Source organism: Lipotes vexillifer, unplaced genomic scaffold, assembly GCF_000442215.2.
Source record: "Lipotes vexillifer unplaced genomic scaffold, Lipotes_vexillifer_v1.1 scaffold238, whole genome shotgun sequence".
Taxonomy (NCBI): domain Eukaryota; kingdom Metazoa; phylum Chordata; class Mammalia; order Artiodactyla; family Lipotidae; genus Lipotes; species Lipotes vexillifer.
Window position 1 is genome coordinate 2,823,291 of NW_006785665.1, and position 18,932 is coordinate 2,842,222.

Sequence of the window (18,932 nt, forward strand, 5' to 3'; positions counted from 1 at the left end):
AGAGAGAGAAAGAGAAAGAAAGAGAGAGATTGGGGGAGAGAGAGAGATGGTGCTGGGGAGAGGCGTTTGCTCAGTTATATGGAACCCTCTAACTTCCCATGGTTTTCCTGCTTAATCCCGGGAGAATTCATTCCTTGCTTCCTTGGGAGGGGGGACATCCCCACACACTGTGTCTAATTGGTAGACTCTGTGTTAGGGAGGATTAAAGAATCCCTTCTGAGAAATCATCTTTCCTCCTGGCTCACTCGTACTAAAGCATAACCTAGCAGCTTAACGCACCAATTAATTACACTCTGCCTTGATGTGCTTGCCAGTTCCTGTGACTTCCCCTCCTCTCCTCTCCTCCCTGCTCCACTCCATTTTCCCGAGGATAAAAAAGAAATAAATGTCTGGGTGGGGGGGTGGGGATTCCATGCCAGTCCCTTCTCTCTCTGTCTTCTCTCTCTCTTCCCAAGTTTGTTTCCCTCCTCATCCCTGAGAGACTTAGGGCAAAATAGAAAAGCACCGGTGACTTGAGTCTCCTGGGGGCATGGGGTAAAAATGTAGGCGGAGGAAATCAGCGGTCTTTTCTCTCAGGAAAGAGGACTCGGAATAAACCTGCTGCTGCCTTGTAAACATCCCCTGATAAAAATGGCTACAGGTGTTACCCGGGCAGAGCAGATGGGCGCCGCCTTGGCATCAGCTGGGGTGGGGGGGAGTGCCTCTTCTTCGGATGGGATGACAGGGCTTCCTGGGAGTCCCCGAGAGCTCATGCCCCCGGCTCAGCACCAGTTCTCCCCTCCCACCCCAACTCCTTCTTCTCGGGATAAATAAGGATGAGTGTGTGAGTGCGCGCCCCGATGGAGAACGGCGGCACGGCTTTAGCGGGGGAGCTGGCCCCACTGCCCCAGCCTCTGTCCAGTCCCAAGACGGAGGAGGGGGTTTCCCTTCCCGAGTGGGCTTGGAAATCGCGTCCTCCAAGTGAGTGGGGCTTGAGGAAGGTGGGTTTCTGTCACAGCTCTGCTTGCTGGGAGCCCTCCTGCTGCGAGCTTGAAGGCTTGGAGACCTGGGGAGTCACTGGGCAAGTGGATTTTTTCCCCACTCTACCCTTCACCCCCAATTTGTTGGTGTGAGAGTGAGTGTGTGTGTGTGTGTGTGTGTGTGTGTGTGTGTGCAGGCTTGCTTGTTGTTTGGATTTCTCTACTTATTTGTCATTTTGGGCAGCGGGTAGCTGGGAGGGGTTCAGCTGTTGGAGGTTTCAAATAGAGCTTGTTTCAGGCTGGGCACAGCTGCTGCGAGACTGTCACATTCCTTGTTGAAATCCAGCCACAAAAACCTAGGAGGTGCTGATCGGATTTCCCCCATTCCCAGCCTCTCGCTAGCTGGAGCAGAGGATGAGCAGATTTGCCCGCTCTGGAAAGGGGTGGGGCAGACCTGTCAGATGACCTGAATAGCCAGAATCAAGACTTCCAGGTGGAGGGTCCTCCAGGGACCTGGCTGCTCAGAGAGGACTGCCCTAGCCCAGGGCAGCTCCTGGAAGCTGCCTTCGTCTAAATGGCTCAAGGATTTGAGCCCCTCAGTGAGCCGGAGCGAGTGGGGTTTCCCCTGGAATCGCAGCTCACTTAGTCATTCCCTGTAATGAGCCTCTGAATCTGCGGGTCCTTCTGCTCGCTGCCTTCTCCCACTGGGCGCTCCAGGAGAGGGGGCTGCTAGCCTCGGCAGGCCTGGCAGCCGCCCTGGGCACAATTCTGGCTCCCTCCAGGCACCCTCTGGGGACCAGGAGCCCTTGCTGGGGGAAGCTTATGAAGGCCCAAGTGCTGGGGGGGTGGGGAGAAGGGGCAAGACAAGCACCCTCTCTTTTAGTGAACCCTGTGGTCAGAGCTCTTAGGGGAATGGCCCTTCCTAGAGACAGCTCCCAGCGTGGGATTGGTCTGTGCACATTTGTTTTAATGGGGCGGGAGGGTTGCTGCTAGAGCAGGTGCCTCCCTGATGGAGTATTCAGGGAAAGGGGCTTTCCCAGAGCCGGAGACAGCAGACTCTGGCGCAAAGGAAGGGTGAGGTGATCCAAGGGGTGGACTTTGCCTAATTTTAAATTGATGACCCTCTGGCTGATGGAAGAATGGAGGGGGCAGCAACCTGGGAAGTCCTGCCTGCCTCAGCTCGTGAGGCGGCCACCTCCTGTGCACCTTGGGGTCGGTATCTGTTGTGATGAGCAGGGCTCACCCGCTCACCAGCCCTTCCATCCTCTATCCAACCGGGCACTGAGTCATTATTGGAACAAGTATTTTCTGGGTGTCTGCGGCAGGCCCTGTGGACCCAGGAGGGGTTAAGGTAGCTATTCCCTCTCCTCCTGGGGGCAAATAGGATTGTTTTAAAGAAGCAGACCAAAGTTTGAATCCTAGCTCTGCCACCTCCAATGTGTGATCTTGGACAAGCCATGTAGCTTCTCTGAGCCTGTCTCCGCAGCTGTCAAGTGGGGAGAGTGAATTAGTGTAAGGCACTCCATACAGGACCTACTGTTATTGTTATTAATGATGAAGATGAGAGGAAAAGAGATGTCTTTTTCCTCTGTTATCTAACTCTGGCTCCAGAATTAGTTGGGGCCTTGATAGCTTGGGAACTAAGACTTGTCAGTGGAGCGAGAAGTTGTATCTCGGAGGGGAGAAGTTCTGAGATGGGGCTGGGTCTTCTGACTGGAAACCACCTATAGCGTGGGTCTGTTGTAGGGGAGGTGAACATTTGTTCCCCAGCCTTGCAGAGAAAACGGACTCTGTTGTGACAAGAGGGTTTAGCTCAGAATGAAGAATCAACAGCTGGCGGAACTCAGATGTTCAGTGGACCCTGGGGAGGGATGGGTAACAGCCTCTTTTGCTGGAGAACTCTCTGTGTCTGGTTGGCTTTGCTAACTGGTCTGGAAGCAGGAGGGTGGACAGGGTGGCCTCAGGCACCCCGCCCAGACTGGGTTATTCTGCACTGATGGTGGCAGTTCCCACTCAAAGGCCCTGGGGAGAGGGACACACTTTCTTTTCCCCAGATGATGAAGACTGCTAACCTTGTGCTTGAGCTGCTGCTTTCGGAAGTTCTCTGCTCTTTTCCACGGGGCTGTGGTCTTCCTGTTTGCCTGTCTTTGGCTGATATCTGTTACTGGGGGAGGAATTCACCATGCAGGCCTGGCTCTCTTGAGAAGGAAAATGGCATGACCCCTGAGCATAGTCAGTTAATGCAAAAGGGAGCCAGCCTGAGGAGGAAAGAAATCAGGACGGAATGGTCCTTGGCTCTGCTCTCACAGGCCTCAGGTGATGATGGGGAAGGAAGATGGGCTGAGGTGGGAGGAGAGCTGTTTGTGATCACGCCAAGGCTGTGGCTTCTGATGCTACTGGGTTATCCCCGAACCGAATGAGCGTCCAGATGTTTTCCTTATGGGTGGATTTACCCTTGACGCCTTAGCCACCATCATAGGCCAGGTCTAGAGGTCCTGATGAGGAATCTTAGTGGCATTGTCTCTACTACATTAGTGCTGGTCAGGATTAAGGAATGAGGATTTGGGGAGTCTTTCTTGGCATGCTTTATTTTCTTCCAGAGCTGGTTTGAGGCACACCCACTTTGTGGTCTTACACTGCCTGCTGTGCTCTTTCCACTTGAGTCCAGAGAGAGTTGGGGACTCTGTGGATGCCCCCTCCCCACCTTGCCATCCTGCTGGTGTCTGAGCTGGTGCCTCCATCCAGCTGGCAAGTCATCGGTGGGCCTTATTTCTCAGGGACCTCGGGCATCGGGCTGTGGGGTCAGCCCAGGGGAGGCTGGGAAATGCTGGGACAGCAGCAGGGTGGTTCTCTGTCTCCACCAACTTTGCACAACCTCAAACCACTTCACCACCCCCGGCCTCACAATCTGTCTGAGTTTCGCTGCCCAGGTAGAGCCCATCCTCTGCCCCTCTTGTGCCCCACTCCTGCCCTCCCCACCAACTTCCTGCCCCTCTGCTCTTCCAGCTCCTCCTGGGGGCCTTGTTGCTGGGGTCACCCGGGCCATGCGTGGAGGAGTGGATATGCTGGGGCTTCCCTGTCTACTCCATGCGTGGCTTCCTTTCTTCAGGCCCCCTCGTGGGAGGCCACCCTGAAAAGGGCAGCCTTCTCTGTATGCCCTGGGGAGCTCGGTCTCCCGGCCGTTCGCTCTTGCAAGAGAGTGGGGCCCCTTAGGGCCAACTTGTATCTCTTTGCTGACCTCACAGAGGTCCACCCCCAGCTTCCAGCCTGAATGATTGAGTGGGCTCACCGGTCCCAGCTCTTCTGTTCCCCTGCCCTCCCTGTCATGGAGGTCTTCTCTGCAGGAGGGCAGAGCAGCAGCCGGGGCTCTGTTGGGTGAATTGTCTACACCTCCTGCCAGACCCAGGAGCTGCTTTGGAGTAGGGGGTTGACCGTGGGGGGATGTCCTGATGATTGGGAGCAGATGCCTCAGGGCACTCGTGTCTGTGGTTTCAAGCATGCTGGGAAAGTAGGAATAGGTCAGACTCCTCTGCATGGAGCCTCCCTGTGGGATGACCTGCAGGACAGGGTTGCGGAAGGCAGGAGACTCTTTATAAGCGATTGGCTAGAGGTAGGAGCCTGGGAGCCAGCCACCAAGGCCCCAGGCATACATTTTATCATCACACCCAGCGTCTTGGCCCAAGGAGGGCAAGAGAGACTCTGGGAGCGTGAAAACGAGCCCCTTCTCCTACCCAGGGTAGTGGCGACTCTATTTATAACCTTTGTGGACAGTCTGCAAATGAGCCAAACGTTTGTAACCCACAGAAGGGACAGCTAACTTTTATATATGCTTCTCCTTTGCATGTCATGACACTATTTATAACTGTCCCGGGGGAAAGACTTTGTAATACATCCGGACTTCTCTTCCCCATGGGCAGTGCTCCCTGCTGCTCCGGCCCTGGCATCATTGCTAGGGCATTTATCGGCTACACAGGCTAATTAGAGAGCTGGTGGATGGCCTTGTATTTCCCTTATTGAGCTTGCAGGAAGGGGGATTTGTGAGGCCAGGGTCCAAAGATCTGCTCTAAAAAATATAAGGTAAAGAAAAACAAAAGGAAAAGCAACTGGAGTAACCTCTGTGGTGAAGCTGAGGCTGGGAGAGAGATGTAAAAGCAGAACTGAAAGGTTTGGTTTTCTTGCAGTTATTTGTAAAGCACATTTGGGGGAGAAAGTGAGTGTGTACTAGAGAGAGAGGGAGAGGGAGGGAGAGAGAGAGGAATGGGTTGTGGAGGGCGGCTGTATATTGATGAAACACCACCTTCCTCAGCTCAGTGGCAGGCAGACCAGCACATTCATTCATTCGTAGCTGTTTTTCTTCTCTTTCTTTCAAAACCCCAAAGGCACAGAGAGAAAGAAGAAAGCCTCCTATTCCTCTTTAAATAATGATTCTAAGACTGCACTGTTCTCGGGAGCTTTGGGGAGGAAAATTCTAGTGCCTTTTTTTCTGGTAAGGAAAGTCTGGAGGAGGCTGATGGGTTTTTGGGTGCCCCCTCCCCCGACCCTGTCATTCCACCCCCAGGAGCTCAGCTGGGCTCCGAGAGCAAGGAGGGGAGGGGGAGCTGGGGGCAGGGACCACCCTGCTTCATCTCTGGGCCTGGCACTGCATGGGCCACGAATGCTGCTGGGTGATAGGAGGGGGGAGGAGGGGACCATTTGTGCCTCACTGGGCCGGCTTTATCCTCGAGAGTCCTGGAGGTAGGGGGTGGTCATGGCACCCTTTGTGGGTGAAGTCATGAGGCCAAGCTGACACTGCTAGTGGGTGGCGGTGCTGGAATAAGAACCCAGGCCCATTGGACTCCCAAGTTTAGGCCTTTTTCCTTGCCTGCTGCTGCTGGAGAAATTGCTTATCATTCTTAAGAGACAAATCAAGGTTTATGGGCCTGAGAGCCTTGATGCAAAATGTTGGGACGGGATGAACTTTACTGAGAGATAGACAGGAAGCGGCTTGATGGAGGGTGGGAGATGCCAGTGCAGGTACCCAGAGGAGACAGTGTCCTGGGGGGTGGCCAGGGCAAGGGCGTGGGGCCCTGGGTGCAGCCTGGGTCCAGGGTGAGATGTGGACAGGCCCACTGTCCGTCATCGGGATGCCTCCTCTCCTGGAGGCCTGGTAATACCGCCCCAGAGTGATGCTGGCAAAGCTGAGAGGGTGGAAGGTGTGGAATTAGACCCCTCCCTGCGAAGGCCTGGACCGGGAGGGCTCCTGACGCAGCCCCGAAGGGCTCCCCTCCACCCTCGAGAGCCAGCAGGCCAGGACACTTCTGCGCACGGCTCCCTGGCCTCTTGGTCCTCCTGTGAGCTTCCTGTCGCCCTCCTCTCCCCTTTCCAGCACTGGCTGCAGGGCTACTTATTGGGGTGACCCGCGCAGGCTCAGCATCTCACATCCAAGGTATTTCCATGTTTGTTTCTCCTCAGGGTCCCCACCTCGGCCCGGGAGTCTTTACAGTCAGAGTATCTCACAGATGAGAAAAACTGAGCTGCAGAGGGGTTGAGTGGCTACTCCTGGTGCCCGTGTGAGGAGAGATGGTTCTAGAACGCGAGCTCAGGTCCCCAGTGCCTTGCTCATCTCTCTGTTCCAAACCCCACCACAAACCTCTGCTGGGGATTTGAGTGAGGGAACCTTCAAGGGCTGCTCCATCCCTGCTTCTAGAACTTTCTTCCACATCCTTGAGTCCCAGTTTCCTACTTCCCTGGCGTGAGGCTTTGTTTAGCTCTGTCAGTGGCGGTTAATGTTAAAGAAAGGCCTGCCTCTGCTTTGAAGGAGCCCTCAGGAGGTGCCTCCACCTCTTGCTTCTGACTTGTTGTATGGTCTTTGTCAAGTCCCTTCACTTCTCTGGGTCTCTGTTTCTCTAGCTTAAAAATGAGAGCTGGACTGATGCTGAACTCCGTTCCTGCTCCAAAGCTTTCTGATTCCATCAAACATATATTTGTTGCTGTTCTATCACCAAGACAGCAAGCCACGGTCCTCCAACTCCTGTTCTCAAGGGGCGTCGGGCCTGCACCCAGGCACCGTCCATCCAGGCTGGGCTGCAGTGGTATTGGGAGCTCTGAGGAAGCAGGCAGTCATTCGGGATGTTGGGAGGTTCCCCGTAGGAGGTGGGGTGGCCCCTGAAGGGTTAGACAGACCAAAATGGCAGGGTCATGGGCAGGGGGTCTTTCTGAGAGTGAGAACGTTGGCAGCCAGGGTACGGGGTTCAGAGTGAGTAGGGAATGGAGCAGGGGCAGCTTGGAGTTCCCACCATGTGGTATCCACAGGGACAGGTAGGGAGGAAAGGGAAGCCTGGGATTTAATATTTAGTTGATAACTGTAATTGCCAGGGGCTCAGAGTTCTTCCTAGAGTTCTGCACCCTCAGACCCTGAAGACCCGCTGCTCTTCTTTTCTCAGAGGCAATACTGATTGGCAGAGGTGGCCTGGCATGGCAGTTGCAGCCGTGGGCTCTGGGTTCGCATCCAGACTCGGCAGCATCCTAAGCGGGGGGTCCTCAGGGAGTTTCCTGCACCTGGAGCCTGTTTCTCAGATGTTCAGAGCGAATCACAGCCCCTGCCTACAGCTTAGCACCCAGGGCAGAGCTGGGCACACCCTGAGCCCATTAGCTGTTGCTTTTGTGAGAGCAGTGCTTAGAAGATGATGCTGTTAGCCCTGAGTCCCCCAGAGAGCCGTGGAGGGCGCGGGTGCATGTGTCACCCTCCACACAGGTGGCTGTAGAAAGGGGCTCTGGAAGAGGCGAACGTGTGGAACATGTCCCCTTTCTCCTAAAATCAAATGGCTTTAACTTCGGTTCTGTTTCTGCCTGGGTCCCTGTGGGTGTGTCTGCACAAGTAAGAGGGAAGCAGACTGCTCCCTGGAAGGTGGGGCTGCAGTGGTGGCCTGGCCTGGGCTTCTGGAGCCTTCTTACCTCATGGGACCCAGTTATTCTACACTCAGCATCAGCAGTCTGTGGCCTGGGCACAGCTCGTTGGGTGTGGACCTGCAAATCGGACAGGTGGAGAGAGGACAAAAATAAGCCCAGGGAGCCAGGCCAGGAGGCCCGGAGGAAGGTCAGGGGGACACACGATGATCAGGCAGAATGAGGCTGAGAGCAGGGATGACAGCGGGAGGGCCAGCCAGGAGGCCTTCCTGGGACAGAACTGGGCAAGCAAAGACTGCTAAGGCTTTCCTGACATGTCTTCAAGAGAACATAATTTTTCCTTCAAGACTTGCGATGGGGTACCGTCTTGAATTCAAAAGGTTGTGAGGGCTTGTGAATCAAGGTTCTCCCTATCCTTTCTGCTTTGACAGGTGTTAACTCTCCCAACCAGGCGCCAAGGAGCGTAAAGAGCAGCTGGGTTGGGGAGGGATGTACCAGGGGATCAGGGCTCATCCTGCGTGGAGGCCATTTTTTTTTCCCCAAGGCCTGGTTGTAAGGTAACCAGAGTTGTATTCTGAGCAGAGCCGTGATGACACTAAATGAACAACATGCAAATGATGTGTGAAATAATATGCAAATTGGCATCTGTTATTTTTGAGTCAGCTTGTTGGGCATTTTTCTTAAAGGACAGGCATTGTGCTCAGTGTCAAATGAACAGAAAAGCTGTCTTACGGGACGCTCCCACAGGGGCTGAATGGGCTGGTGCCTGCCCCTCAGAGCTCATGGGCACCAGGCCTGCCAGCCAGCATCTTCAGAATCATTGATGTTTAGCTTGAGCTGATAAATGGAGAAGCCCAGAAAGCTGGGGGTCTTGGCCAGGACCATCCCACAGACAGGGAGGGGGAGGAGACAGGTGATGTGCTGGCTGACCGTGGGGAGTGGGGAAGAGACTGCACTGGGGGCTAATTCTGGCCCAGCCCCGTGCTGCTGGGTGACCATAAGGCCAGTGACTTAAAGTCTCTGAGCCTCAGTTTCCCCATCTGTAAATGGAGAGGGTGGCATTCACCAGCCTGGTGAGAACTAAACGTGATAATGGTTGGGTAAGTGGCCAGCCCTGTGGCTGGCACATCCCAGGCTGCCAACAAATGGCAGTTCTTCTTAGCGCCTTTGCCTGAGTTGGCACCTGCCTGCATCCTCGCAAGGTTCCACCAGCAGAGATTTTTGCACAGCCTTTTCTCCCTTTTAAGAAGATTTCTGATTTTAACAAATTGGGGCTTAGCCATTTTCTCTCTCTTCTGGCTCCCATCGGGTAGGATGTTGGCTTGCTCAGTCAGTCCCCGAATAGCTCCCACATGTGGGAATGCCCGGAGCCACAGACATGGGTGACGTCACCTTCCTCTAGGATGAGGGCTTGGGCAGGGCGTGTTGCTGTGGGTCGGGCTACTGCCTTTGGAGGGGCTCAGAGCTGGATGGCATTGGTGGGTTGACCCAGGGTAGGCCTCCTCCAGGGGCAGCTGCTGGCATATCTGGCCTGGTGTGGTACCATACCTCCCTGAATGGCCAAGCTCCATGGGCCCACCAGGAGTGCCAGCCTGGGTGACATGGCCCCTGTACAGGCCTCCCACCTCAGTGAGGAAGGCAGGGCAGAGACCATCTTCCTCTTTACAGGATCCCAAGGCCCAGAGAAGTTATGTGACTTGTCCAAGGCCACTCAGCATTGTGAGTGGCAAGGGTGCAGCTAGAATCCAGGAATTCTGGGTTTTAGTTCCACTGAACACCTGCTATGTGGCAGGCCCCAGTCTAGGTTCCAGGAGTGCAAAGGTCTGTGCCCTTAAGGATGTGAGTCAGCTATAGGGGTCTCTCCTCAATGAAATGTGTTTCTCTCTGCCTCTTCCTAAAAGAGCTCAGTCTTTCAACACAGACCTGGATTCAAATCCTGGACATGTGCTATTGAGCTGTATGGCCTTGAGCAGTAGCCCCTTTTTTGGAAAGTGGGGTTATAATTCCTTTTGCTGAGGGTGGAGGTGGAGGATTCAGTTAGGCACAGACATGGCCCCCGGGGGCTCTTTGGTCCACACTGGTCCGTGTCAGGCTTTGCCATGCTATTTCTTTTGAGAGTTCGGTGGCTATGGGTTTGTAGAAACCCCTTAGAGCTGGGCCCATGACCCACTGCCCCTCTTGCTCTGGGCTGGACCAGGCATTCAGCTCTGCCAAGATGCTCTCCGCTGTTCCTGGGGTAGTAATGATGCGGAGCCGGGTGGGAGGACATTTTGGCACAAGACACCAGACTGGTCCACGCTGTGTGCCAGTGATGGAAAGATCCCTCAGAGTGAAATGAAACTGATGTGAGTGAAGAGCAAGTCCAGGATGGAGGCTGAGTCACGAGGGTTTCCTCTTGGGTGGAGGGGACCATCTCTCATGCTTCTGTCCTCAGCAGCTCGGCAGAACGTGCCTCTCTCGCAAAATGGATACTTCTTTCCCCTTCCATAAAAATGACTCCAAAGCAACTCTCAGGAGTGTAAAAAGGGGTAAATGGAGGCGGAGAAGAAAATGAACATTTATGAAGGGGCTACAACTAGTGCTTTCACACACCTCTTCTTGTCTAATCCTCACAACAATCCTTGTTTTACAGATGACTGACCCAAGGATCAAAGAGGTTAGGTGACTTGCCCAGGGTCTCACAGCCAGGAAATAGTGGACTTGGGGCTTGAACACATGATTTTGCAGATCACCTCCTGGCTTGGGGCTCTTTCAAGCAAAAAAAGCTGTTCTTGTTCTCTCCCCCCTTGCCCACCCCACCCCTTTTAGTTTTATGCCACCCTCACGGTCCCACTAGCCTTACCAGAGCCTCAGTGGATGCTTTGAGCTCTGCAGGGAGGAGAGGGAGGGGGAGGCTCTCAGCTTAGATGCAGAAGCCTGTTGAACCTCCATGAGCCCTGGGTACGTTGACAGGGAAGACTGGGCTCTGGGGCCGAGGATGGTCTCCCGTGGGCCCTGGAGGGGTCAGCTGATCAGTCAACAGACACGCTTTGGTGTTCTTGTTCCAGCTCTGCAGCTTCTTGGCTGTACAACCTAGATGACAAAGTTGACTTCCGTGAGCCTCAGTCTCCAGATCTGTGAATAGGGATGAGGATGTGTGTCATGAGGAGCCAATGAGACAAGACCCAGCGCTGGGCTCATGGTAAAGGGCTGGGGAAGTGCCAGCTGTTCGTATCGTTAATTTTCTCATTGTATAATCTGAAAACTCCAAACACAGACTTAGTCACCAAGGCCCAGAGGACTAGATAGAGTCGCTGACCTTGTGCTCCTTCCTGGCCAGATCATCTGTTGCCGGCCTGGCCAGCAGGCGTCTTCCTGGGCCCATCCCGTTTCATGCGCATTCCAGTGCCTCCTGCCCCCCTCACCTCTGTTGGTCCCACTCCATGGCTATCCCAGAACCCTGCCACCCCTTGCTTCTCAAGCCCTTGGTCTTTTGTGGATAACTACTCATGAGGGTCGACAGGTGCCAGGTTGGCTCTCGGGGTTCAATACTTAACAAGACACGGAGCTCACAGGCTGGTCAGGGAGGCAGGCGTTGACCAAGTTATGACAGGTATGATGAGAATTTTATAGGAGACAAAACCACACACGTGTCCTGGATTTGACCCGCCAACCTGGCTGAGTCTCCCATTCCTTCTGCCTGTTCCCCCGCCCTCTATTCCCTGCGGGTTCACCTCGCCTTCACTTCTTTCATCTTCCCTTGTATCTATCTCCCAGCTGCCCGCCGCCTCTTATATATGGCAGCATAGCCTGGTGTTAGGAGAACAGGCTTCCACATGACAGAGCTGGGTTTGAATCCTGACTGTCATGTGTGGCTTTAGGTAAGTTGCTTTAATGCTTTGATTCTATTTCCTTGGGGGTTAATCCTAACCCTATTTCTGGGGCAGTTGTGAGGATTGAATGAGGCACCACTGTATGGAAAGCATGTGACATGGATTGTGGCCCATGCTGAGCACCAGTAAAGATTGTGGGTGAAGAGAAAGGCCCTGGACTAGGACTGAGGAAACTTGGTTTCTGGGCCTGTGTTTTTTCATCTGGAAAATGGGAGAAGTGAGGTTGAGGACGATGACAATTTCTCCACTGGCCATTTTAAGGGAGGAGGGTCATGAGGACCAGATGGAATTAGGAGTGAGGGGGAAGAAAGCTGTGATGCCCAGAGTGAAGGAGCGCTTGGCTGATCGGTGGGTGCGTTTTCGAGGGGGGTGGTGGTGGGCTGGAGAGGTTTTGTTTTTTTTTTTAACGTTCTGCTTTCTTTCACTCTTTTTTTTTTTTAAATAAATTTCTTTGTTTATTTTTTGGCTGCGTTGGGTTTTCGTTGCTGGGTGCAGGCTTTCTCTAGTTATGGCGAGCAGAGGCTACTCTTCATTGCAGTGAGTGGGCTTCTCATTGCGGTGGCTTCTCTTGTTGTGGAGCACGGGCTCTAGGCATGTGGGCTTCAGTAGTTGTGGCACACGGGCTCAGTAGTTGTGGCTTGCGGGCTCTAGAGCGCAGGCTCAGTAGCTGTGGCTTAGTTGCTCTGCAGCATGTGGGATCCTCCCAGACCAGGGCTCAAACCCGTGTACCCTGCATTGGCAGGCAGATTCTCAACCACTGCACCACCAGGGAAGTCCGGCTGGAGAGGTTTTATCTTCCTACCCAGGAGTGAAAACCCGTGAAGGCATTGTGGCTAAGTGGATTTTCTCACTATCAGGAGATGGCTGAGACGGACCCTCCCGGCCAGCCTCCCTCCCTGCAGGCCAGCCCTTGGCATGAGGCCTGTTCGGCTCCTGAACCCTCCTAGCAGCAGGGATTTAATTACTATAATGTCAGTAGCCATGGCTCGAGGCTTTCTGGTGGAGGGGAAACAGATTTGTCTTCTCACTGGGAGAATAAAAATCGATGGGAAGGAAAGGAAATGTACCTTCCTCTGAAGTACCCACTGCTGTTGGGCTGATGGGTAGCTTTGCTGGAGGTGGGGAGAGAGGAGCCTGGACAGCAGAGGGGAGGAGACACAGGGTCCACTTCAAGGACCCTTGGTTCTTGCTTTTGTCTTCTGTGCCATGACTCAGCTGAGCTGCCTTTGTTTCCCCAGATCAGCCTACCAGTCATATATCAAGCAACAACTGTATGCCTGGCACTGCTCTTTAGAAATTTCTAGCAGAGTAGGGAGGCCAGGCCGAAAAATACGTAACTTTATTCATTCAATAAATAGTTATTGAACATCTATTTTGTGCCAGCATTGTTCTAGACACCACAGATATAGTACAAAGAAACCATAAAAGATAAAAAACCCTGGGCTCTGGAACATATATATATATTTTTTGAATTTTATTTTATTTTATTTTTTTATACCACAGGTTCTTATGTTATCTGTTTTATACATATTAGTGTATATATGTCAATCCCAATCTCCCAATTCATCCCACCACCACCACCATCACCACCCTTGCTTTCCCCCCTTGGTGTCCATATGTTTGTTTCCTACATCTGTGTCTCTATTTCTGCCTTGCAAACCGGTTCATCTGTACCATTTTTCTAGATTCCACATATATGCGTTAATATGTGATATTTGTTTTTCTCATTCTGACTTACTTCACTCTGTATGACAGCCTCTAGGTCCATCCACATCTCTACAAATGACCCAATTTCGTTCCTTTTTATGGCTGAGTAATATTCCATTGTATGTATGTGCCACATCTTCTTTATCCATTCATCTGTCGATGGGCATTTAGGTTGCTTCCATGACCTGGCTATTGTGAATAGTGCTGCAATGAACATTAGGGTGCATGTGTCTTTTTGAATTATGGTTTTCTCGGGGTATAGGCCCAGTAGTGGGATTGCTGGGTCATATGGTAATTCTATTTTTAGTTTTTTAAGGAAACTCCGTGCTGTTCTCCATAGGGGCTGTATCAATTTACATTCCCACCAACAGTGTAAGAGGGTTCCCTTTTCTCCACACCCTTGCCAGCATTTGTTGTTTGTAGATTATCTGATGATGCCCATTCTAACTGGTGTGAGGTGATACCTCATTGTAGTTTTATTTATTTATTTATTTATATTTATTTTTGGCTGCATTGGATCTTCATTGCTGCATGTGGGCTTTCTCTAGTTGTGGTGAGCAGGGGCTACTCTTCATTGTGGTGTGCGGGCTTCTCATTGCGGTGGCTTCTCTTGTTGTGGAACATGGGCTCTAGGCGCGCAGGCTTCAGTAGTTGTGGCATGTGGGCTCAGTAGTTGTGGCTCATGGGCTCTAGAGTGCAGGCTCAGTAGTTACGGTGTGCACGGGCTTAGTTGCTTTGCGGCATGTGGGATTTTCCTGGACCAGGGCTTGAACTCGTGTTCCCTGCATTGGCAGGCGGATTCTTAACCACTCTGCCACGAGGGAAGCCCCCATTGTAGTTTTGATTTGCATTTATCTAATGATTAGTGATGTTCAACAGCTTTCATGTGCCTCTTGACCATCTGTATGTTTTCTTTGGAGAAATGTCTACTTAGGTCTTCTGCCCATTTTTGGATTGGGTTGTTTTATTAATATTGAGCTGCATGAGCTGTTTATATGTTTTGGAGATTAATCCTTTGTCCGTTGATTCATTTGCAAATATTTTCTCCCATTCTGAGAGTTGTCTTTTCGTACTGTTTCTAGTTTCCTTTGCTGTGCAAAGCTTTTAAGTTTCATTAGGTCCCATTTGTTTATTTTTGTTTTTATTTCCATTACTCTAGGAGGTGGGTCAAAAAAGATCTTGCTGTGATTTATGTCAAAGAATGTTCTTCCTATGTTTTCCTCTAAGAGTTTGATAGTGTCTGGTCTTACATTTAGGTCTTTAATCCATTTTGAGTTTATTTTTGTGTATGGTGTTTGAGACTGTTCTAATTTCATTCTTTTACATGTAGCTGTTCAGTTTTCCCAGCACCACTTATTGAAGAGACTGTCTTTTCTCCATTGTATATCCTTGCCTCCTTTGTCATAGATTAGTTGACCATATGTATGTGGCTTTAACTCTGAGCTTTCTATCCTGTTCCATTGATCTATATTTCTGCTTTTGTGCCAGGACCATATTGTCTTGATTACTGTAGCTTTGTAGTATAGTCTGAAGTCAGGGAGTCTGATTCCTCCAGCTCCATTTTTTCCCCTCAAAACTGCTTTGGCTATTCTGGGTCTTTTGTGTCTCCATACAAATTTTAAGATTTTTTTGTTCTGGTTGTGTGGAAAATACCATTGATAATTTGACAGGGATTGCATTGAATCTGTAGACTGCTTTGAGTAGTATAGTCATTTTCACAATATTGATTTTTCCAATCCAAGAACATGGTATATCTCTCCATCTGTTTGTGTCATCTTTGATTTCTTTCATCAGTGTCTTATAGTTTTCTGAGTACAGGTCTTTTGTCTTCTTCAGTAGGTTTATTCCTAGGTATTTTATTCTTTTTGTTGCAATGGTGAATGAGACTGTTTCCTTAATTTCTCTTTCTGATCTTTCATTCTTAGTGTATAGGAATGCAAGAGATTTCTGTGCATTAATTTTGTATCCTGTAACTTTACCAAATTCATTGATTAACTCTAGTAGTTTTCTGGTGGCATCTTTAGTGTTATCTATGTATAGTATCATGTCCTCTGCAAACAGTGACTTTCCAATTTGTATTTCTTTTATTTCTTTTTCTTCTCTGATTGCCATGGCTAGGACTTCCAAAACTATGTTGAATAATAGTGGTGAGAATGGGCATCCTTGTCTTGTTCCTGATCTTAGAGGAAATGCTTTCTGTTTTTCACTATTGAGAATGATGTTTGTTGTGGGTTTGTCATATATGGCCTTTATTATGTTGAGGTAGGTTCCCTCTATGCCCACTTTCTGGAGACTTTTTATCATAAATTGGTGTTGAATTGTGTAAAAAGCTTTTTCTGCCTCTATTGACATTATCATATGGTTTTTTTTCTTCAATTTGTTAATATGGTGTATCACATTGATTAATTTGCATATATTGAAGAATCCTTGCATCCCTGGGATAAATCCCACTTGATCATGGTGTATGATCCTTTTAATGTGTTGTTGGATTCTGTTTGCTAGTATTTTGTTGAGGATTTTTACATCTATATTCATCAATGATATTGGTCTGTAATTTTCTTTTTTGTAGTATCTCTGTCTGGTTTTGGTATCAGGGTGATGGTGGCCTCATAGAATGAATTTGGGAGTGTTCCTTCCTCTGCAGTTTTTTGGAAGAGATTGAGAAGGGTGGGTGTTAGCTCTTCTATAGATGTTTGATAGAATTCACCTGCGAAGCCACCTGACCTGGACTTCTGTTTGTTAGAAGATTTTTAATCACAGTTTCAATTTCATTACTTGTGATTGGTCTGTTCATATTTTCTGTTTCTTCCTGGTTCAGTCTTGGAAGGTATACCTTTCTAAGAATTTGTCCATTTCTTCCAGGTTGTCCATTTTGTTGGCATAGAGTTGCTTGTAGTAGTCTCTTAGGATGCTTTGATTTCTGTGATGTCTGTTGTAACTTCTCCTTTTTCATTTCAATTTTATTGATTTGAGTCCTCTCCCTCTTTTTCTTGATGAGTCTGGCTAAAGGTTTATCAATTTTGTTTATCTTCTCAAAGAACCAGCTTTTAGTTTTATTGATCTTTGCTATTGTTTTCTTTGTTTCTGCTTCATTTATTTCTGCTCTGATCTTTATGATTTCTTTCCTTCTACTAACTTTGGGTTTTGTTTGTTCTTCTTTCTCTGTTTCCTTTAGGTGTAAGGTTAGATTGTTTATTTGAGATTTTTCTTGTTTCTTGCAGTAGCCTTGTATTGCTATAAACTTCCCTCCTAGAACTGTTTTTGCTGCATCCCACAGGTTTTGGGTCGTCGTGTTTTCATTGTCATTTGTCTCTAGGTATTTTGTGATTTCCTCTTTGATTTCTTCAGTGATATCTTGATTTTTTAGCAACGTATTTTTTAGCCTCCATGTGTTTGTGCTTTTTAGGTTTTCTTGCTTGTAATTGATTTCTAATCTCATAGCATTGTGGTCAGAAAAGATGCTTGATATGATTTCAATTTTCTTAAATTTACTGAGGCTTGATCTGTGACCAAAGATGTGATCTATCCTGGAGAATGTTCCCTGTGCGCTTGAGAAGAAAGTGTAATCTGCTGTTTTTGGATGGAAGTCCTATAAATATCAATTAAATCTATCTGGTCTAGTGTGTCATTTAAAGCTTGTGTTTCCTTATTAATTTTCTCTTTGGATGATCTGTCCATTGGTGTAAGTGAGATGTTAACACGCCCCACTGTTATTGTGTTACTGTCAATTTCCTCTTTTATAGCTGTTAGCATTTGCCTTATGTATTGAGGTGCTCCTATGTTGGATGCATATATATTTATAATTGTTATATCTTCTTCTTGGATTGATCCCTTGATCATTACGTAGTGTCCTTCCTTATCTCTTGTAACATTCTTTATTTTAAAGTCTATTTTATCTGCTATGAGTATTGCTACTCCAGCTTTCTTTGATTTCCATTTGCATGGCATATCTTTTTCCATCCCCTCACTTTCAGTCTGTTTGTGTCCCTAGGTCTGAAGGGTCTCTTGTAGACAGCATATATATGGGTCTTGTTTTTGTATCCATTCAGCGAGCCTGTGTCTTTTGGTTGGAGCATTTATTCCATTCACATTAAGGTAATTATCGATATGTAGGAACATACGTTTGTTTTGGTGATTTTTTAAAAACCTTTTTATTTTATATTGGAGTATAGCTGATTAACAATGTTGTGTTAGTTTCAGGTGTACAGCAAAGTGATTCAGTTATACATATGCATGTATCTGTTCTTTTTCAAAATCTTTTCCCATTTACGTTGTTACATAATATTTAGCAGACTTCCCTGTGCTATACAGTAGACCCTTGTTGGTTATCCATTTAAAATAGAGCAGTGTGTACATGTCAGTCTGGAACTTACATTTTAGTAGGTAAAACTGACAATAAACTGTATGTTAATTATCCTTTTTGTTAGATAGCAATAAATGATACGAAGAGAAAGGTGGGATGGGAGGGCAGGGAGTTCTGAGGGAAGAGTTATGATTTTAAATAGGTGGGGAAGATCTCACTAAGAAGGCGACAACTGATGAAAGATGTTTAGGAGGCAAGGGAGTGAGCGAGCCACGGCAGAAGAGGAAAGAGCGGTGTGAAGGCACTGGATCGGCACTATGCCTGACATGGTCTGGGCAGCCTTGTCCAGGAAAAATATAATGGAAGCCACATCTGGAATTTTAGATTGTCCAGTAGCCATATTAGAGAAAGGAAAAAGAGAAATGTGAAATTAATGTTAGTGATATTTTCTATTTAACCCAATACAGTAAAAATATTACCATTTCAACATATAATCAATGTAAAAACTTAGTGAGATAGTTTAGATTCTGTTTTTCCTACAAGTCTTTGAAATCTGGTGTGTTGAGTATCTTACAGCACATCTCAACTGGACACTAAATCTTCCCTGGAAATACCTGATCTGTGTTTAGAGCTCATAAAATTTACAGTTAAAAAAGTAGACTCACACACCCAGGTTGTTGCAAATATATTTAAAAGTTTTCCAATAAATGAATGGAGTATCATTTTTAACATGTAAGTTATTGAAAATGAAATACATTAAAAAATTCCATTACACTAGCCACATTGCCGGGCCTCAGTGGACATGTGGCCAGTTTCTACTGTGTTGGACAGCGCAGGTCTTGGCCAGTGAGACTGACTTGGTGAGTGATGGGGGCATCGAGGGAGCTGGGGGGTATGAGGTCAGAGAGGTGGGACCCACTGCGGGGTTCTGTCGGCCATTGTGAGGAGTTTGGCTACCACCTTGGGTGAAATGGGAGCAGATGGAGGGCTTTTGAGTGGAAAAGTAACAAGATCTGACTTACGTTTTAGTAGGATGGCTCTTGCTGCTGTGCTGGGAACAGACGAGCGGGTGGGGGCAAAGGCGTCCGGTTAAGAAGCCGTGGTCACAATCCAGGTGAGGGTTCCTGGTGTTTCGGACCGAGGTGGTAGCAGTGAGTTGGTGAGAAGTGGTTGCAGCCTTGGAATTTGGGGAAGGAAGGCATTCCT

General features: G+C 49.0%; 1 protein-coding gene across 2 annotated transcripts in view; it reads left to right on the forward strand.

The window, feature by feature from the left end:
- KCNN3 (potassium calcium-activated channel subfamily N member 3) overlaps positions 1-18,932 on the forward strand; it is a 174,535-nt gene that overhangs the window by 1,384 nt on the left and 154,219 nt on the right. For both annotated transcript variants that reach the window (XM_007457987.1, XM_007457988.1), the window contains exon 2: positions 13,803-13,818. In XM_007457987.1, the coding sequence (XP_007458049.1) occupies positions 13,803-13,818 (16 nt within the window). The remainder of the gene's footprint in view (positions 1-13,802; positions 13,819-18,932) is intronic.